This window comes from Convolutriloba macropyga, unplaced genomic scaffold, assembly GCF_964194025.1.
Source record: "Convolutriloba macropyga unplaced genomic scaffold, txConMacr16.3 SCAFFOLD_3856, whole genome shotgun sequence".
NCBI lineage: Eukaryota > Metazoa > Xenacoelomorpha > Acoela > Convolutidae > Convolutriloba > Convolutriloba macropyga.
In genome coordinates, this window is record NW_027453500.1 from 1 (window position 1) to 22500 (window position 22500).

General features: G+C 35.4%; 1 protein-coding gene across 1 annotated transcript in view; it reads left to right on the forward strand.

Moving 5' to 3' along the window:
• The first annotated feature begins 11199 nt into the window (after positions 1–11199).
• LOC142358337 (uncharacterized) overlaps positions 11200–22500 on the forward strand; it is an 11961-nt gene continuing 660 nt past the window's right edge. Inside the window, exon 1 of the mRNA XM_075409755.1 lies at positions 11200–11477. Within this exon, the coding sequence (XP_075265870.1) occupies positions 11228–11477 (250 nt within the window). The 5' untranslated portion in view covers positions 11200–11227. The remainder of the gene's footprint in view (positions 11478–22500) is intronic.

Below are 22500 nucleotides of genomic sequence, written 5' to 3' on the forward strand. Positions count from 1 at the left end.
ACCGGTGCTTTGATGTTTTTCTCAAACTGGAAGGTGGATATTATTGTATTATCCACGGTTTTCGTTGGACTTATCGAATTAGGATTCTCAGCGTCCACCGTGCTAATCCAACGAAATTGACCATGCCCATGATGAGAGGGTGGATTGTTGCTGCGTATGCTGGTATAAGTTGAACGAACAGTTTATTGAATCGACTTGGGCTTTCTTTTGGCCCTACCTTTGTGTACAAACCACTCCCTAAAAAGATGTGATGGTGGCGCTAGAAGAATGCAATTAAGGGTTGAAATAATTTTAAAGAATGCACTCTTGTACCTCTTTGAGGACTGCGTCTTTCATGGTTAGTACAGCCGAAAACGATTTGGTGAATAACTTGGCGAGGTTATTTTTAAAGCTTTCCTTACACAAAACATCAACGGCAAAAGATAGGGAGATGTCTTCAGTTGAGTTTCCGATGATCATCACATTTTAGTTTGGCGTAGAGTGAAAGGTTACGAGGTTGGTACTACTGGTAGGTGCACTTGGAGATGGATTTGTCACGCTGATTTTTAAATTGACTGGGAGGCGCAACGTCGATGCGTTTGTAGGTGTGTTTGCCAGCAAATGGCTTGAGCGGCTAACGGAGAAAAAGGGTAATTTGCTGCGATTGCGTCACAATTGCGGCTAAATGTTACAATCCAAATTTTCTCGTAAAATTAGTCAAAATTTTTTCTTGTTGATTTGGGTGTCGCAAAATGTAGTCTAATAGCCCCATTTAATCGACCAGAATTTTGTCAAAACTAAAATCAAATATTAATAACCGTTCATCCAACGTGTTGACCTGCTATGATTAAATTTATTGGAACTACGTTTTTTTCATGATAGATAATAATGCTCGATGATCTGTAATGATTTTGTAAGAATTGCAAAACAGATACTTTTTAAGATATCCTACCAAGCAAACAACTCCAAGAAGTTCTAAATCATTAACAATATGCCGTTACTCAATTTTGTTGGGGAATCGCGCAGCAAATGCTACTGTTTCCAACATGTAAGCGAACGCAGTTCAAGTGCAGCTCACACTCCTGAATGGAACCATCGAATTTGACGCGTGTTTCCAATTTCGGATTGTATTGTATAAATTGTGTTGTCTGAATTGTTTTTTAATATAATGGAAAATTTATTCAAGAGAGTCATTGATAAGAAAAAGGTTTGTTTTTTTGGAGTAGAGGCCGAATTGAAGGACATATAGATGATAAGTTGGGTGTTAGTTTAGCAAGATAAGGAACAAAACCCCAAAAGGATCTCAACTGCGTATGCTTTTTAGCTGCTGAGAGTGAGAGTATTGCCAATATTGTTGTAGTGGGGATTTATTTGATTGGCTAATTTTGTAGCCTCAGCATCAGTTTTCGCAAAATTCCCTTTGGGTAAATTTTTCTAATGTTGTCCTCATCTAATTTTATTACATTTGCAGACTAATTTTTGGGTCTATATTTGTGAACCAAAACTATCAAAATAATTGTCATTTGAAAAAGAATGAGTTTTTTAGACTAAATAGTGTATAGTCCATTACGTTTTGAAAGGACGCTGGCATGTCTGTTAGACCGTACAAACATGCTACAAACCCAAAGTTCCAGTGATTCACCTTTGATAATGCTACTAGCCCTATTCGTCTCTCTCTACTGGCCCCATTTTTTACACAGAATGTGCTCAATATTAAAATCAAACGCCATTAACCGTCCACCCAACGTGTTAACATTTTATTACAATTTTTTTTTGACCAATGTTCTTTCATGATAGATAATAGTGCTCGATGATCTGTAATGCATGTGAAGGGATCGAAAAACAGATATTATTCCAAATATCTTACAAAACAAACCATTTCAAGAAGATCTTTTTCATTAACAATATGTCGTTCCTCATTTTTGTTGAGAAAACGCCGAGCAAATGCTACTGTTAGCCAACTTGTTGGCAGAAGATGTTCAAGAGCAGCGCCCAATCCTGAGCAAAAACTTCGTATTGGACGCGTGATTCCAAGTTCCGATTGTAATGTATATTTTCTGTTGTCTTTGTGACTGAATTTTGATATGATGGAAATTTGTTTCAACTGTATCTTTCCTAACAAGTAAGTTTGCTATTACATCAATTACATTTGAATTTCTTTTTTAAAAAAGTCCTGTCGATTACTCGGGACTCGACGTCCCTTTTGATGTGTAGGAGTTTAATTTTTTCAGAACGTTGACTTACTAAAGCCAGAAATAAGCTTAGGGAAAATCTGGAGCTATTTCTGTTTTCATAGGGTCTTGACTTTGAGTTTAGTTGTCTTGAATGGTTTAAAGAAGAGCCAAACTGAGCAAACAGATCTCTTCCAATATTGGTCCGATGCTCATCTTCGACAACTCTAACTTTGACGTCCTTTGCAGTCCAATCGCTAAAATTGACTGTTGTATTGGTTATGCCAATGGTCTGGATTAAAGTGATTGAAAGTTTTCAAGTCAGTCGTAGGTGAAGTTGGAAACTAATAGCTCAGATTGACCCCTCGATTTTAGCACCGGCCAAACTCTGATGAACAATCTTGCACACGCTACCCGAACCCAACAACGCTTTGGACTTGATTTTCCCAAATTAAACTTGTAGATTGACGGTTTCAACTGTGCAGAAGCTGTCAAGATCGGAAAAAAATGCCACACAGTTATCATCATCTTCAAACAAGCAAACAAGTAATTGACGTGCTTCATGGAGATGACGTCCCGTTTTGCTGGATAAGATTGTGTGTCTTCAACGTTTTTCTTCTGTGGGTTATGTTTCCAGTTTCTTACTTTTTTACAACTTTTGGGAAAGTGGTTTTTTGTTTCATAGGTCTTGAAAATTTTCGCTTTTGCGGGACAATTTCTTCATTAACACGGGGACCACGAGCTTCCACAATTTGAAATTCTTTCTGACTTAGTTGATAATAATGGAATATTGTTTCAAATATATATATATGTATATATATATATATATATATATATATATATATATATGTGTGTGTGTGTGTGTGTGTGTAGAGCCCCAGTGAATCTCCAAAGTTGAAAGCTAAGTGGAATTGCATTGCGAATCCACTGTGATTTAAATTCAACTCCAAATGCATGTCGAATGGTACACAACATTATAGTTTTACTGCCTGAATTGAAAATAAAAGGCTGAAACGAAATATTTAAGATATAGTTTGGTTTTCAATTTGAGATCAAATTCGATTTTCAGTGTCAAGAAGGGACACGCCGATTTCTCTTTTTCATAATCTCTCTAGTCATTACTTGGGTATTGACCACAAATTGGCCGAACTCGTGGTTCCAGTGGTGACACTACTGACAGTCTAAAAATCGTTTCTTCGACCGGTGGTTTGATGTTTTTCTCAAACTGGAAGGTGGATATTTTGTATTATCCACGGTTTTTGTTGGCCTTATCGAATTAGGATTCTCAGCGACCACCGTGCTAATCCAACGAAATTGACCATGCCCATGATAAGAGGGTGGATTGTTGCTGCGTATGCTGGTATAAGTTGAACGAACAGTTCATTGAATCGACTTGGGCTTTCTTTTGGCCTTACCTTTGTGTACAAACCACTCCCTAAAAAGATGTGATGGTGGCGCTAGAAGAATGCAATTAAGGGTTGAAATAAGTTTAAAGAATGCACTCTTGTACCTCTTTGAGGACTGCGTCTTTCATGGTTAGTACAGCCGAAAACGATTTGGTGAATAACTTGGCGAGGTTATTTTTAAAACTTTCCTTACGCAAAATATCAACGGCAAAAGATAGGGAGATGTCTTCAGTTGAGTTTCCGATGATCATCACATTTTAGTTTGGCGTAGAGTGAAAGGTTACGAGGTTGGTACTACTGGTAGGTGCACTTGGAGATTGATTTGTCACGCTGATTTTTAAATTGACTGGGAGGCGCAACGTCGATGCGTTTGTAGGTGTGTTTGCCAGCAAATGGCTTGAGCGGCTAACGGAGAAAAAGGGTAATTTGCTGCGATTGCGTCACAATTGCGGCTAAATGTTACAATCCAAATTTTCTCGTAAAATTAGTCAAAATTTTTTCTTGTTGATTTGGGTGTCGCAAAATGTAGTCTAATAGCCCCATTTAATCGACCAGAATTTTGTCAAAACTAAAATCAAATATTAATAACCGTTCATCCAACGTGTTGACCTGCTATGATTAAATTTATTGGAACTACGTTTTTTTCATGATAGATAATAATGCTCGATGATCTGTAATGATTTTGTAAGAATTGCAAAACAGATACTTTTTAAGATATCCTACCAAGCAAACAACTCCAAGAAGTTCTAAATCATTAACAATATGCCGTTACTCAATTTTGTTGGGGAATCGCGCAGCAAATGCTACTGTTTCCAACATGTAAGCGAACGCAGTTCAAGTGCAGCTCACACTCCTGAATGGAACCATCGAATTTGACGCGTGTTTCCAATTTCGGATTGTATTGTATAAATTGTGTTGTCTGAATTGTTTTTTAATATAATGGAAAATTTATTCAAGAGAGTCATTGATAAGAAATAGGTTTGTTTTTTGGAGTAGAGGCCGAATTGAAGGACATATAGATGATAAGTTGGGTGTTAGTTTAGCAAGATAAGGAACAAAACCCCAAAAGGATCTCAACTGCGTATGCTTTTTAGCTGCTGAGAGTGAGAGTATTGCCAATATTGTTATAGTGGGGATTTATTTGATTGGCTAATTTTGTAGCCTCAGCATCAGTTTTCGCAAAATTCCCTTTGGGTAAATTTTTCTAATGTTGTCCTCATCTAATTTTATTACATTTGCAGACTAATTTTTGGGTCTATATTTGTGAACCAAAACTATCAAAATAATTGTCATTTGAAAAAGAATGAATTTTTTAGACTAAATAGTGTATAGTCCATTACGTTTTGAAAGGACGCTGGCATGTCTGTTAGACCGTACAAACATGCTACAAACCCAAAGTTCCAGTGATTCACCTTTGATAATGCTACTAGCCCTATTCGTCTCTCTCTACTGGCCCCATTTTTTACACAGAATGTGCTCAATATTAAAATCAAACGCCATTAACCGTCCACCCAACGTGTTAACATTTTATTACAATTTTTTTTTGACCAATGTTCTTTCATGATAGATAATAGTGCTCGATGATCTGTAATGCATGTGAAGGGATCGAAAAACAGATATTATTCCAAATATCTTACAAAACAAACCACTTCAAGAAGATCTTTTTCATTAACAATATGTCGTTCCTCATTTTTGTTGAGAAAACGCCGAGCAAATGCTACTGTTAGCCAACTTGTTGGCAGAAGATGTTCAAGAGCAGCGCCCAATCCTGAGCAAAAACTTCGTATTGGACGCGTGATTCCAAGTTCCGATTGTAATGTATATTTTCTGTTGTCTTTGTGACTGAATTTTGATATGATGGAAATTTGTTTCAACTGTATCTTTCCTAACAAGTAAGTTTGCTATTACATCAATTACATTTGAATTTCTTTTTTAAAAAAGTCCTGTCGATTACTCGGGACTCGACGTCCCTTTTGATGTGTAGGAGTTTAATTTTTTCAGAACGTTGACTTACTAAAGCCAGAAATAAGCTTAGGGAAAATCTGGAGCTATTTCTGTTTTCATAGGGTCTTGACTTTGAGTTTAGTTGTCTTGAATGGTTTAAAGAAGAGCCAAACTGAGCAAACAGATCTCTTCCAATATTGGTCCGATGCTCATCTTCGACAACTCTAACTTTGACGTCCTTTGCAGTCCAATCGCTAAAATTGACTGTTGTATTGGTTATGCCAATGGTCTGGATTAAAGTGATTGAAAGTTTTCAAGTCAGTCGTAGGTGAAGTTGGAAACTAATAGCTCAGATTGACCCCTCGATTTTAGCACCGGCCAAACTCTGATGAACAATCTTGCACACGCTACCCGAACCCAACAACGCTTTGGACTTGATTTTCCCAAATTAAACTTGTAGATTGACGGTTTCAACTGTGCAGAAGCTGTCAAGATCGGAAAAAAATGCCACACAGTTATCATCATCTTCAAATAAGCAAACAAGTAATTGACGTGCTTCATGGAGATGACGTCCCGTTTTGCTGGATAAGATTGTGTGTCTTCAACGTTTTTCTTCTGTGGGTTATGTTTCCAGTTTCTTACTTTTTTACAACTTTTGGGAAAGTGGTTTTTTGTTTCATAGGTCTTGAAAATTTTCGCTTTTGCGGGACAATTTCTTCATTAACACGGGGACCACGAGCTTCCACAATTTGAAATTCTTTCTGACTTAGTTGATAATAATGGAATATTGTTTCAAATCTATAAATCTTGATAATTAAATTTGCTTTTGGAGCAGCAGCCGAATTGAAAGTCATATTTGTGATAATTTGGGTATTAGTTTATCAGGATAATGATTCAAAACCCAAAAAGGACTTCAATTACGTATGCTTTTTTGGTTCTGAGAGTGAGGGTATTGCCGATGTTTTCAATTCAAGCGGGGATATACTTGATTGGCTAAAATGGTAGCCTCAGCATCAGTTTTCGCAAAATGACATTTGGGTAAAATTATTCTAATATTATCATCATCTTTTTTTAATACACTTATAGACTAAGTTTTTGGTCTCTTCTTGTGAACCCCGAAGAGAAATAATAAATTAATAAAAAAAACAATCAGTTTTTTTCAGACTAATTAGTGATTTTCCCATTACTTTTTGAAATGCTGCTAGCATTTCTTTTAATTCTGTACTTCTTGGCTACAAACCTTAAGGCTAAGTGGTTTCGCCTCTAATAAAGTTGAAGTTGCAATGACCAGACGTTCTCGGATCTAATATGAATTGATTGTTTGGTTGCTTCAAATCCAGTTTTCTAAATCAGGCACTTTCAATTGTTGAGCTTACTTCAAAATTTTGATGATTTGTTACTGTTAAATTGACAATATCTGGGATTTGCTAACTAGTTTTTTTGGACAATTCTTTAAAATTTTTGAGTCATGCAAGTTTAACTGATTTGTCCTCTTTTACAGTCATAACATTTAGAGATATAAAATTTCCAATAAGAAAAACTATGTAACTTTATTATGTGCTTTTCATCAATCATCATTTAAAGTTTTTGAAGCAGATCTTGTAGTTTAATCGGGACTCTGCGTCCCTCTTGATCTATTGGACTCTAGTTTTTATGAAAAATAGACATTACTATGTGTTCATTGGACTTACCAACGCGTGAAGAAGATCAGGAAAAATCTTGAACGATTTGTGTTTTCAAAGGGCCTTCAATTTGAGTTTAATTTTTTTTGAATGATTTAACGAGCCAGACTGAGCCAAACTGAGCAAACAGATCTCTTCTAATATGGAGCCAGTGCTAATCTTTTAGGACTTTAATTTTGACGTCCTTTGAGGTCCAATCGTTACACTTGATTGCTTTTTTGATTACGCCAATGGTCTTGAACAAATAGACAGAAGATTCCAAGTCAGTTGTAGGTGGAGTCATTAACCAATAGCTCAGATTGACCCCTCGATTTTAGCACCGGCCAAACTCTGATGAACAATCTTGCACACGCTACACGAACCCAACAACGCTTTTGACTTGATTTTCACAAATTGAACTTGTAGGTTGACAGGTTCAACTTTGCGGAAGTTGTCAATGTCGGAAAATAACGCCACGCAGTAATCATCTTTCTCCCCATAATCCGAATCGCATTTGCCGATGTATATGCTATGCTTCTGCATCAGTGAATTGTTTTGGTTTATTTGCTCATGGACTTGATTTCCCACAGTTGCTGTGTCAGATTATAAGCGTTCAACGTTGTACATCCGTGGCTTTGGGTTCCAGTTTCTTAATTTTACAATCTTAAGCAAAATGGATTTGTGTTTCACAGCTCCTGCAATTTTCCCTCTTGCAGGACGCCTTCATCAACATCTCGGGGACCACGAGCTTCCACATTTTGAAATACTTTGTGACTTTATTAATAAAATAATGGAAAAATGTTTCAAATCTATATTTCCTAACAATTAAGTTTGCTTCTGGAGTAGTAGTAGCCCAATTGAATATCATATTTGTGATAATTTGGGTATTTGTTTATCAGGATAATGATCCAAAACCCAAACAGGACCTCAATTGCGTATGTTTTTTAGGTGCTGAGAGTAAGAGTATTGCCGATGTTTTTGATTCTAGCGGGGATATAATTGATTGGCTAAATTTGTATCCTCAGCATCAATTTGGCAAAATGACATTTGGGTAAATTTTTTCTATTATTCTCATCATCGGTTTTTAATACATTTGTGGACCAATTTTTTGGGCACTTCTTGTTCCTTTGTGGGTTAGGTTTCCAGGTTCTGACTTTTTTGCAATCCTTAGCAAAGTGGTTTTTTGTTTCATAGTTCTTGCAAATTTGCCCTTTTGCGGAACACCTTTGTCAGTAACCCGCTGATCACGTAATGCAACCGTTTTCATAAGCATTCGGCCGTGGTTTTTTATTCTGTTTGGAGATCAGTACTTGAACAAACGTTCCAATTTCTTTGTATGTTATTGAATGTTGGATTTGTTCACGCATGCCGACTATGGTTGGAAGTTCCGGCTATTTTTAGTTGACCCTGGATACGCTCCTCCTTAAATGTTGATTGCTATCTCTAATGCTTTTTAAGGCGTAATCGTCTGCTTCAGCAATTGCCACTGCATTTCCATGTCAAGCATATTGTGATGGATGCATCTCGCATAATTGATTGCTCGTGACCGCCAAAATCACAATTGGTGGAGGGAAACAAAAGATTTTTTAAAATGTTTCTCCCCTCTGTTGTTTTCTGTTTTGGATAAAAAACCAATCTAACATGAAATTGCGTTGTTTCGTAAATATATCATCAAGCAGAGCTTTTCTGTTGTCATCATTTCAATTTCATGATTCGATTCTTGAGAACTAAAAATCCGACGTTCTTCCGCTGAAAGTCACGTAAACATATTTACTATCAAATATTTTCATTTGGTGATCACCACACAACATACCAGCATTTTCGATCTTCTGATTTTCAATAAACCACACTTTTTGAGTTGCTCACTTCGGATTGCGCAACAATGTTCACTTGGTGCCGTTCTTTTGTGAAGTTTTTCCTCGCTGAGTACTTCCGGAGGCAAAACTACCTTGTCCGATGGAGCTTCTCCGATAACGTCTATTGAGATTATTTCTTTTGCCAAAATTGCAAACTGTAAAAGGACGCGCCATCTTTCCCAGCAAAAAAGGGTTCCAATATAGGTTTTGTCCAAAACGGTTCAATACAGAGCGCCAGTACTACGGCATGTGTTATCTTAGAAAGACAGTATCAAACATGCTGCAATTTTGTCTAATTTGCCTTAGTGACGGATTTGTTTACAAATCCAGGTTAGGTTTATATTTCGTTTTAAGATTTCTATTTTATTTAGAAAGTCTATAAAATTCTATTCAGGCTTAATCAGCTCCTGGAAACTGGAGATTATTCTACTATTCTGAGATTTCAGCTCAAATAAATTGTGGAGAATAACAGAATTTTAAAATTATTAAAGTGATTGTAAATAAGAATTGATTGATTCAGAATATGGAAAGAACGAACAACATGAATAAATTACTTTTTCCAGACGGAGTTTGAACAACTTGAACAAATGACTTCCTCCAGACGAAGGTAAACTTAAATGATATGAATGAACTGCAATTTTTAAGGCCAACTTAATCTAGAATGATTTGGTACAAATTCTTTGTGTACCGCACATTCCTTAACATTGTGACGTGACAATTTGACCAGTCAAGAGCTTTTTAAAACTACAATTTAAAACTGGTGGGAGATGTAGGAATGTAAAAAATCGCCTGTTCAGGTGAATACCAGAAAACGGATCATTTCTGTTTGTGCCCCCAGGACGTTATGAACCCCCCCCCCCCCCACCATTATATCAATTGGTAAAAATATGGCACGTGCGTCGGGAGGGGATGTAAATAATATGCGCCCACTAAACGGTTGGGGGGGGGTCACAAACGGAAAAGATCCCCAAAAATTTTTCAAAAGAAACTACTTGTCTTACGATGACTGGAGTAGACACAATGCGCTGCAGTCATCACAAACCTCTCGTCTAAAATTGCGGCACCACAGAACACATTAGAATTAAAGTGGAATCTAATTCTGGCGTAAAATAGACGCTGGCGACTTGCTGCTCCATTTACAATTAAACTTACAGCGCTTTTTTCTATTGCAGTTATGTTTGAGTCTTCATGTTTGTTTTCGGAAGAGGCTTTGAGAAATTGAATAGAAATTATGGTCTCAATTGTACAACAAAAAATTAACAGAATTGCAATTAATTTCATATTGGGCTCAAAAATACTGTAAAAACTATTTCTGAAATATATAATTGGAACAGATAAATCTTTGTTTGTGTTTGTTAAAGAGCGTGCAAATTATAATTATGTTGACCTTGATTGAAATTATTTGTTGATCGGGCGAGGTTAACAAATGGTATAATTCTAAATGGTAAATATATATTATTTAGACCAATAAAGTGGAAACGACAAGTTTGTATTATAACTGTTTCACTCCTTCCATAATCGTTGCAAATACCTCACGATCAGAAAAAAATATATATTCCTTTGGATCTTTTTCGTTTGTGCCCCCCTCCCCAGTACGTTTTGCGCCCCCCAGTTACTGAGCACGTGTCATTACACAGTAAATCATTCTGTAAAAATATGGCGCGTGCGTCTGTGGGGGGGGGGGGGGGGGTGCAAATAAAATGCGCCCACTAAGCTGGGGGGCACAAACAAAAAAGATCCATTCCTTTTTATCCAGGGCCCATTCTCCTCCATAATCAGGTCATATAGTCTCATATAGTTTCATATAGTAAAAGCATGTAGTTTCATGCATACGTCATACCCATGAGGTGAAATGTTTTGCATATTTGAAACCAAACAGGTCTCGACATGAACTGTAGTGTAATATTTTAACACGTCTGCTGGAATTAAATTGGCTATTTATGCTTTGCTTGGGCTTTTTCACTTCAGAAAAATTTAAATTTTATCAAATCGTCACAATTGAAAATAAAAAAATTGATCGCCCCGAACATGAACAATTATCCTTTGCTTGCCTCACAAAGAATCTTTGTTAATGAAAGTTTTATGCGTTAAAGAAAACTTGCGCTGTTTAGTGGACCGAAAATAACCAATATTGATCTCTGAGTTTGTATTAGAATCAAAGTAATATCTAAGTAAACAGCAAAAGCACATCTATCAAAATTGAGGTCAATATGAACTGCTTTCAAAGAGCGTTTCTTTTGTTTTCTCTCACTGAAATCTCATCAATGTCAGAAAATTACAAAACAGGAGGGAATCGTAAACATTTTGCCCAAATTACAACTAGTCTGATAACAAACGGAGTTGCAGCAACTGATCGACATTTCTTCGCCCGGTTGAGATATAGTTTGGGTTTTTGTGGTGCTACCATAATTCACGATCATTTTGTAGTCACAGCTGCCCACTGTGTCCATTCTCTTCAACGTGAGTACCGCTAGGTTTATAACAAAAGCAGAGTAAAAATATTGCGACAAAAACTCCACATCTCTTTGCCACAAATGTGTTGTAATTAATGTTGATTTTTCTTCCGCGTTCACTTCCGTATCGACCTGAAAACGTTTGGTTAAAAAGAGTTCCTTTTGGAATATCCCAGGTTGAGGTCCAGACCCAAATTGGTTTATGATCAGACCCAGTCCAGCGCACACCCGTGTGTTCCCAGACCGAAATTACAGGGTCTGGACGGAAGTTCGAGAGCACTGCAGTCCGGACGATGGTCTGGTGATGGTCTGATCAGAGGTCAATTTGGCCTGAAAAGTCTGATCATTGGCGAATTCGAGCGCACTTGGGTCTGATCATAACCTCTTCGAGCGCACTTGGGTCTGATCAGAGGCAACTTCGAGCGCAATAGGGTCTGATCATAACCTCTTCGAGCGCACTTGGGTCCTATGAGAAATGTTTTTGAGCGCAATTGGGTCTGAGCAGGAACCATTTCGAGCGCATTATTTTTTCATTTTTTGTTGTTTTTTACTGAAAAAATTTGACCAACAATAAAGCAAGCACGTTCTGATCAGAGACTCATCTAAAGTCCAATAGCTCTGATAAAAAAATGAGTCCAGCTGATAGCAAAATCCGGTCCCCTTCAGAGGAAATTTTGATAAACTGGAGGCCACAATGTTTATTATGGAAAGATGTCTAAACTCATCCATTTAGTCAGAAATATACACTAAATGGTACACTAAAAAAACTTGTTCTCATCAGTTGGGTTTCGTTTTCATTAGCAATACTTTTATAATTGAACTTTCTTTAGATGAATTAAATATTTCGAGCGCACTTGAGTCTGATCATAGTCTCATCAAGGTCTGAGCAACGGTCCGAATTTGAGTCTGGACTATGGTCTGAAGATGGTCCGATCAGAACGGCATCGGTCTGAAAAGTCCGATCAGAGACCCTTTGTGTCTGGAAAGTCTGATCAGAGGTAAATTGGATCTGAAAAGTCTGATCATGATTAATTTCCGTCTGGCAAGTCTGATCAGAGATAATTTCGGTCTGGAAAATCTGATCAGACAAAAATTTGGGTCTGGACCTCAACCTGGGATTTAATGACCCAGGTTAAATCCGGTTAACGGATTTCCCTTAAATTTACCTTTAAACAAAGCTTTCCGTTTAGATTTATTCGGCTTGTGATCTTGGCGTGATTTTGATCAAATATTTACATTCAATGTTACAAAGATTGCTAAAGCTGTTCAGATTCAAGAGGAAACTCAGTTTCGTAATTGCTCAAGGTAACTTTTCTATTGGAAACAAATTTTTTCATGAGAATGCTGTTTATTTTCTTGAGAAACAAGTAGAAACGAGTAGTCAATACGAGAAACAACTGTTGCGAACTTGGACTTCAACTGGTTAAAAAGACGAAAACGCGCAAAATGCTTATATTTGTAGCAAATGTGGCAACAATTGTCAAAACCTAAGTAACACTAGGTGCTACGAAATAAATAAGAAAAAAACGGAGCTGAGAACAGTGTAGAAATGGAATTTCTGTCTTAAGATATCTTAAGAAAAATAAGAACACTTAGAAAAGTATTGCAAAGTACTAATCTTGGGTTATTTCTCAGAAGCTTCGAATTAATTTAGAATGAAAGAACAATGGCTAAGTAAGTTAGGACTTTATAAGCGGTTTATTCAACAAATATTGATCTTGATAGTATTGACAGTTCCGACTTTGTCCAAACGGAACGGATTTAGAAACTTTAATGAAACTTAAGATTTCGCAGCTGAAATTAGAGGTTTTTTACCAAATTGGGGATAAACTTAACTCAACCATGTGATTTTTGGGACTTTTTCGCGTAAAATTAATTTATAAAAAGAAATTGGACTTTATTATATCTCTATTATTTACTTTTGCGGAGTATATATACCGCTTGATTTTTGTAGATTTTCAGAGTTTCTTTTCAATTTAATTTTGTAATTCAAGTATCTCCTTTCTGTTGGTAAGACATACAGATCGTAGTTACATTTCGGCTTGTTTTGATATAATTTTCTCAGTAAGCATAAGTACTAGAAGTTAAATGGTGAAGGTTAACTTTTTCTACGTATAGGATTGAGCCCGTTTTTCTTTATAAGTTAGTTAGGGCAGAAGGTCTTTAAGAGTATTAAAGACGCCTAGAGAGCTAACTTAGAGAAAAACAGTACTTAGTAATTATTTTCAATCTTGTTAGAGGCTAAGGCCCCCGAAACATCTTAGCTGAATTTTAAATTCTACATTGGTGACACGGATTGAATAGGGGAATTTTTGATTGGAATTTTAGGATATTAAAGTTCTGCTGATGATATTTCAGAAATTTGTGAACTGTTTGTGAGGTGTTAAAATTAAATTTGAAAATTGCTTTTACTGTTTAAGATTTTTCCTAATTAAGCGTTAAGTTGTTAATTCTTTTCTTTCTCCTTATTAACCAGTTGAATAATCGAATGTTTCATCATAGCAAAAGCCTAGATTCTCTGTTTATATCATTCCTCGATTGATATTATCGGTTAACCGCCCCCCGAAAAACGATAGATTTCCGGGCACGATTATCCAAAGGGCGAATCTTTGACCGCTTTTGTTGTGAACGTTTTCTGTGGAGTAATTGTTGTCGACCAAATTTCTTGAATATGAATTCACTTTCTTGCTGTACAGTCTTTGTTGTTTTCCGCGCTAAAACTCTTTCCTTTGTTACAATATTTCTAAGTTGTTGGGATTATTCGTCAGAGTTGGTGTAAACTCAGAGATCGAATAAAGATTTAGAAAAGAGCCAAGTTACGTTCTCGAGAATACAACTTGATCAGTACCAACTTTGATTTAGTCAGTAATAAAGTCTCTAGGAAGTTTGCAGTCTTTTATTTGTATGTAAAATGTACTTTGTGTACGTTGATACTGTTGGATTTTTTTCAAGGAGAGTTATTTTCATTCTTGCACGTTGACAACATTCAAAGCAATTTTGTAGTGGCTGGTGCGCTGCTAACTCCAGCGAAGGACAAGACATAAAGTGGCGTTGTGGTTCAAAGCAAGAAAGAACAGGTGCTCACAATAGATCTACGACAACATGTTTACCGACATCGTCAGAATCGTCTTCAATCACGAACCAGACACTCACCACTGGAAGGGGGTTCAACGCACCCTTGTAGAATAACAATGTACAAACAACAATGTGGTGCTGAGGAGAGTCTAAGACTTGGATGGGCAATGCGTTGAAACCTTTGGAGTTATGTAGATTGTTGACCATTGGAAAGATTAGAGACACACGGAGAGAAACTTGCGAAACAACTGTTTTCCAAATGATTCTAAATAGAGTGCAGTGTATAATTTTTTTCATGTCTATTTCTTGTAATTTGAATTTTGTAACTATTCGGGCGAATGGTCAAGTCCGAGAGGGTGGTGTAGATATGGAATTTCTGTCTTAAGATATCTTAAGAAAAACAAAAAAAAATTATAGCGCAGTACTAACCTTGGGTTATTTCTCAGAAGTTTTGTATTAAATTAGAGTGAAATAACAATGGCTAAGTAAGTTAGGACTTTATAAGTGGTTTATTCAAAAAATAATGATCTTGATAGTAATAAAAGTTCTAACATTGTCTAAACTGAGCGGACTTAGAACCTTTAATGAAACTTAAGATTTCTCAGCTGAAATTAGAGGTGACCTACCAAATTGGGGATAAACTTAATTCAACCATGTTGTTTTTAGGATTTTTTCACCTAAGATTAGATTATAAAAAGAAATCGGACTTGATTATATCTCTATTATTTACCTTTGCGGAGTATATATACCGCTTAGTTTTTGTAGATTTTCATAGCTTCTTTTCGATTCAATTTTGTAAGTGAAGTCTCTCCTTTCTGTTGGTAAGACAGAGAGTTCGTAGATAGATTTCGGCTTGTGTTTGATATAATTTTCTCAATAGGCATAAGTATTAGAAGTTAGCTGGTGTAAGTTAACTTTTTTTATAAGTTAGTTTGAGCAGAAGGTCTTCAAGAGAATTAAAGTCGCCTAGAGCGCTAACTTAGAGAGGAACAATACTTAGGAATTATTTTCAAAACTTTTTGGAATGTAGAGGCCACGCCCCCCGAACCACCTTAGCTGAATTTTAAATTCTACAAACAGGCTACTTTAGGCCTAATGATGTACCGCTGCGATAACGCATGAGCCATAATTATTAATTAATTATTATTAAATTATACTCAAATAAACCAAAAATAAATGAAAATTTGTTTTTATCACAACAAATTGTGTCTGACGGGCGCTTCAACAAACTTTTTCCAACAAATAGAGAATTCAAATTTTAAGTAGTGAATTCAAAATCAAAACTAGTTGAACTAGTGAGTCACTTTCAGATCTTTGTTCAAACTTGGTCTTTTTATGAGAATAATTCAATCAATCATTAAATAAGATTCCATCTGTATCAGGGCTGAAGCCCAAGACCAAAATAAAGTACGTCCAGACCGTCCGAAACGTCCCGTAAGTGCTTATGCCCAAGACTTTCTGGCTTTCTGCATGCGTTGATATTCAGAATTTATTGTTTTTTTCGTTGATTCCAGATTATCTATCATCGGACCCACGACAACACTCCTCCCACTCGTTTGGTAATTCTTTTAAACATCTAAATTATTCTGATTATAACCCTAAGATTAGATATCAACATGCTTTCAAGTGTTAAATAATTTAATTACAGTATCAGTATTGTTATTGATATAATCATCTTAAAATTGTGGCTGTTAGTTCTCATAGTTAAAAAATGATTTGAGGGCTCATATTTGTCTATTAACGGGTACTTTCTTCTGCTGATCGAGCAAAATTTTGGTTAAAACATTTTTAAAGCAAATTTTACAGTTAAAACTTCTTTTTGAAGAGGCTACTTGTTCCATTTTCGAACGTTTTTCAAGATCAAAGATTTGTTACTCAAATTCATTTTCGTTCTCTTTTTTTTTATAAAAATTTGATTTGTTCTCTTGTTTCGTGTAGCGCTTTGGTGACTAGTAAACAATTTAAAATTTTTGGATGTTTCCCAGAGTCTTCTATGAGTTTGTAGCTTCATTAGGCTAACTTTCGAGATAAAGAATGAGTTTGGCAGGATACGATCCTTAATGAGAAGATCAGTTGATTGGTCAAACCTCTGTCAAAAAAAAACAAACTCTTAATCCCCATTTGCCTATTTATGCGTGTATGTTCTTTTCTGTAAGAGTTTGGAGGAACACCCCTTTGAAAGAAATATGAAAGAGTACAATTGACCTGAAAAACACCAACTCTTACATTTGAAGGCGTTTGATTTCTTTCAAGATACGATTTGCATTAGAGATTTTGCTCAAAACTGAGTTCAGATGATTTTCAAAGAATAGATATGAATCAATTTGTACCCCAATATAACGACAAGCTTGAGCGGGTTTGGTAACTTCTCCATTAAAAGTAAACTCTGGATCCGAATAAGTACCATGTGAAAAGAAAACATCTCTGTTTTATCGGCATTTAATGTGAGTTGATTCTCTGTTAGGTACTATGCCTGTTTGCTATAATACTTTTTCAGTTTTTAATGAAATATTTTCATTACTTACTAATTTGCATACAAATCTAGCGCAAAATTGAACAATATTTTTTTCACTTCCCAGTTTTTCAGAAAAACTTTTGACATATGACGGAAAGTTAAGAGGTCCTAACACAGTTCCTTTTGGAACTTTATGATTAATAGTTATTTTATCTAACGAGTAGATACCCAATTTTTCGCATTGTTTTTTATTTGTGGGAAAAGGTTTGAAGAGTAAAATTTTTGATTGAGAGAGAGAGAGAGATTTTTTGTTTTGTTGAAAATGATCTCATATGAAATTGAATTAAAAGCTTTAGCAGGATCCAAGAACACAGCCCCTGTGTCGTGGTTATCTTCCAGATTTGCTATTTTTTTTTTCAATAAAATAAAACACAGCGTCAGTAGACGACTTTCTATATTGGAAGCGGAATTGTATTCTGTTCAAGAAAGCATTTTTCAAGATATTCTAAGAACTGAATAAGTAAAAGTTTTTCGAAAGAATTCGCAAATGTTGGTTTTAAGGAAATTGGACGATAATTAGATACAACAGCAACATCTCCTTTTTTAAAAAACTGGTGTGATGTGTGTTCCCTTTAGAATTGTAGGAACAAGTTGCACTTGAAAACAATCGTTTATTACAATCTGAAGATTTGTTCACCCTGCATATATTCTGGATTTAAATACCCTAGCATTCTTTGTATATCGGCTCTGCAGCTGTGTTGTTGTCTAGGTTTTCATTAACTTTATAAATTTCCCTCAAGTTAAAAGGTCTAAAGTTAAACGCCCGTCTGTTGGTAACCTTAAAGCTTGACCTTTGTTCTTTCGTTTTTGACGATTTTCAACATAATCAGTAATATTCGGACGGTTAATTTTCTTTTCGAATTTTCTTTCTTAATGAATTGCCATTTCTCTTTTCAGGTTTCAGATTTAACAAATTCTCTAAACAATGATTTTGTAGCTGACTAAAATGAACCAGCACTTTTTGTCACTTTGTAGGTCTGGAAGTGTCGATATTTCTCAGCAACTCTTTGTAATTTCTTTTTTAACCCAGTATTTTTCTGTAGTGGTATTTTTCTTTATTGGAAATTCATTTCACTGCTGTTGTTGCGTTTTTATTCAGTGGTGTCAAACAATTTGTTAAACTCTGCAAGGATTTCATTGCAGTTTCTTTGTTGATAAGCTCTTCTCCAACCTGGAAGAGATAGATTGGTATTAAATTTTTCAACGACAAAAATTTTTTGTGAATTACCTGATGAACAATTTTTGTTTAACCTCTAACAAAAATGTTTGACCTGAAGATTTATAAAATTATGCTCATTATCGAAGAAAAGTATTGCAGGTTTCTCAACTATTCATTTGCTCATTTGTCGAAAAACACTCATCATTCAAATTTCTCTTATTGTTACCTATGCGTAAAGGAATTGCAATGTTAGATAACTGTAATCCTAATCCCGCTGCAAAATTATGAAGACTTTTCTGCCCGCTTATACTCATCAAATCAAGGTTATAAACAAAAGTAAGAGTTTTGCATTTAAAATTATTTTCCGTAGGAATCCATAATCCCTCACCCCCACTCTTAGCTGCTCTTGTTTGTTAGACCCTTCTTCATCCAATAAATTGTGTCAATCGCTGATGCTTATATTTAAGCTTTGTTCATCGCCCATCCAAGTTTTAGTTACTCTAACAATAGTTTCCGAGTCCAGCTAGTGAAGAAAAATTGCTGTATCTTGATACTTATTTTGAATGCTGCCACCATTGAAAGGAAGAAATTTAATGCAGTTATGAGAGCCAAAGAGAGGCTCATCCGAAGTAAAAAATTTTGAAGCATCAAAGGGTCCCGGTTTTGCTTCTATGTCAACACAAGGAATAAACTTTTTTAGGAAACGCTGAAATGCCACGAACAGCCGCAGTGAATAACAAAATCAGCATTCTCTGGGAATAAATTAGCACTTTTTCAAAATTTTCATGTTTTTTGCTTATTTGAGCTAGGTAACGTCGCTTAATGTATACTTGGTCTTTCCTAAAACGAACCAGTCAGTCAAAAAGGGATTAAAAAGAAAGACACTAAACTCGGGCAAAATTCAAATTATTTTTTGATTTACGAGTTGAAATTGTATTTTGTGATAATGGGAGATTTTGTGTTATTATATGGTGACGTATGTTTTCGACCAGATTTTTTTATTTTGCAGTTTTTTGGATGAACTCCATCGAAACAAATATCGTCAATTGATAGAGCATTTTCCAAGACCTCAATCCGTTACCAAAGATAGGAAACATCAAGCTCCAGACATATCTTTTCCAGATAATCATTGGGTTTATATGTTTCCGCGTTGTTTGTATTTTTTCCATAGCAACCGTTTTTACCAAAAAATTTTTGCACATAGCAACAATTAAGTTTTTGCATATAGCATACTTTATTGACTGTTTTTTGAGTTGAGTTGCTGCCTCCTGCTTAAAAACACCATTGTCAACTGAATTATGACCGACATGTATAATTTATGTCTCCGTTTTGGCTCAAAAAGAATAGCAATCATGCATAAAAGAAATTGTTGCAGATGAATATGAGTGGGTTGATGTCTGCTGCTAAGTTTCATGCTGTTATATTTTTGCGGAAAAGTACAGTCAGATATAATTAATTGCTTGGCAAATTGGGGTATCATTTGTGGTTGGTAAGTTTTCAGTGAAGGATCAACGCGATTGTTGCCTTTTGAAGTCTCCTGTCTCACAAGTAGATTATCAATTGCTTTCGAAGTTTGAGTGTTGAGGGATAGTTTGATTAATAGTTTCTTTTTGATATCCAACAGTTAATTTTTGCAATTCATAGTTTAGAAGACCCTTTTCAAGTTTTATTAAGATATTGTCTCTTTCCTGTATTTTTCATACGTCTCCAAAAACGTTGCAATTAGTACTTCTTTGTTGCATTTTTCAATAACTCTTTTTTCAAAACATGGTGACAACGCGTATTTACTCTAGTTGAGACTTTTTGAAAGAGAACCTTTAGAATTTTGTTTTTCGTTTGTGACTTGACAATGAAATAAAAAATGTGAGAGGAAATATGTCTGGTATGCTCTCACTGGTGATGAAGCAGGCAAAATTCCCAATAGGAAATTCATGTTTTTTTTGTTTTCGACGTCTATAAAAAATTGAAAAATGTTCGAAATGGATTCAAATGCAGAAAGTTTAGCTTTTTGATCGTCGTATATTAGAATACCCAGCAACTGCGAGATTTCAATTATATGAAAGAGTATATTTCTATTATATGAAAGATTATATTTCAACGACAAAGCGTTTGTAAATTAACTGATAAAGCAGTTTTGTTTAATCTCTAACAAAAATGTTTTACCTGAAGAATTATAAATTTATGCTCATTATCGAAGAAAAGTATGCAGATTTTTCAACTATTGATTTGCTCATTTGTCGATAAACACTGATCATTCAACCTTCTCTTATTTTTACCTATGCGTCAAGGAATTGCAATGTTAGATAACTGTAATCCTAGTCCCGCTGCAAAATTATGAAGACTTTTCTGCCCGCTTATACTCATCAAATCAATGTTATAAACAAAAGTAAGAGTATTTTTATCTGCAGTTGAGAACGTATTTGAAATCTTGGCATATAATTTTTCTTAAAAGAAGTCACCCATGTTTTGACGTGGACAATAGGAGATGTTAATGAGAAAATTTAGCAAATATATTGCCTACTTCCGGCCACATCAATTCTCTTCTGCATTTAAAATTATTTTCCGTAGGAATCCATAATCCTACACCCTCACTCTTAGCTGCTTTTGTTTGTTAGACCCTACTTCATCCAATAAATTGTGTCCAGCGCTGATGCTTATATTTAAGCTTTTTTCATCGCCCATTCAAGTTTTAGTTACTGTAACAATAGTTTCCGAGTCCAGCTAGTGAAGCAAAATTGCTATATCTTGATACTTATTTTGAATGCTGCCACCATTGAAAGGAAGAAAATTAATGCAATTATGAGCGCAAAAAGAGAGCCTCATCCGAAATAAAAAATTTTGAAGCATCAAAGGGTCCAGGTTTTTTTTCTATGTCAACAAAAGGAATGAACTTTTTTTTAGGAAACGCTGAAATGCCACGAACAGCCGCATTGAATAACAAAATCACCATTCTCTGGGAATAAATTAGCACTTTTTCAAAATTTTCATGTTTTTTGCTTATTTGAGCTAGGTAACGTCGCTTAATGTATACTTGGTCTTTCCTAAAACGAACCAGTCAGTCAAAAAGGATTAAAAAGAAAGACACTAAACTCGGGCAAAATTCAAATTAATTCCTGATTTACGAGTTGAAATTGTATTTTGTGATGCTTGGAGATTTTGTGTTATATTATGGTGACGTATGTTTTTGACCAGATTTTCTATTTTGCAATTTTTTGGATGAACTAAATCGAAACAAATACCGTCAATTGATAGAGCATTTTCCAAGACCTCAATCCGTTACCAAAGATAGGAACCATCAAGCTCCAGACATATCCGTTCCAGATAATCATTGGGTTTATATGTTTCCGCGTTGTTTGTTTTTCGTCCATCACAACCGGGTTTACCGAAAAAATTTTGCACATAGCAACACAATGAGGTTTTGCATATAGCATACCTTATTGACTGTTTTTTGAGTTGAGTTGCTGCCTCCTGCTTAAAAACATCATTGTCAACTGAATTATGACCGACATGTATAATTTATGTCTCCGTTTTGGCTCAAAAAGAATAGCAATCATGCATATAAGAAATTGTTGCAGATGAATATGAGTGGGTTGCTGTCTGCTGCTATGTTTCATGCAGTTATATTTTTGCGGAAAAGTACAGTCAGATATTATTAATTGCTTGGCAAATTGGGGTGTCATTTGTGGTTGGTAAATTTCCAGTGAAGGATCAACACGATTGTTGCCTTTTGACGTCTCCTATCTCACAAGTAGATTATCAATTGCTTTCGAAGTTTGTGTTTTGAGGGATAGTTTGATTAATAGTTTCTTTTTGATATCCAACAGTTGATTTTTGCAATTCATAGTTTAGAAGACCCTTTTCAGGTTTTATTATGATATTGTCTGTTTCCTGTATTTTTCATACGTCTCCAAAAACGTTGCAATTAGTGCTTTTTTGTTGCATTTTTCAAGAACTCTTTTTTCAAAACATGGTGACAACGCGTATTTACTCTAGTTGAGACTTTTTAAAGAAGAACCTTTGGAATTTTGTTTTTCGTTTTTGACCTGACAATGAAATAGAAAATGTGAGTAAAGATATGTCTGGAATGCTGTCACTGGTGATGAAGAAGGCAGAATTCCCAATAAGGAATTTATGTTTTTTTTGTTTTTTATGTCTTGAGAAAATTGAAAATTGTTCGAAATGGATTCGAAAGCAAAAGAGTTTTCTTTTTGATCGTCGTATATTAGAATACCCAACAACTGCGAGATTTCAATTATATGAAATAGTACCCAAAAAAGTAAC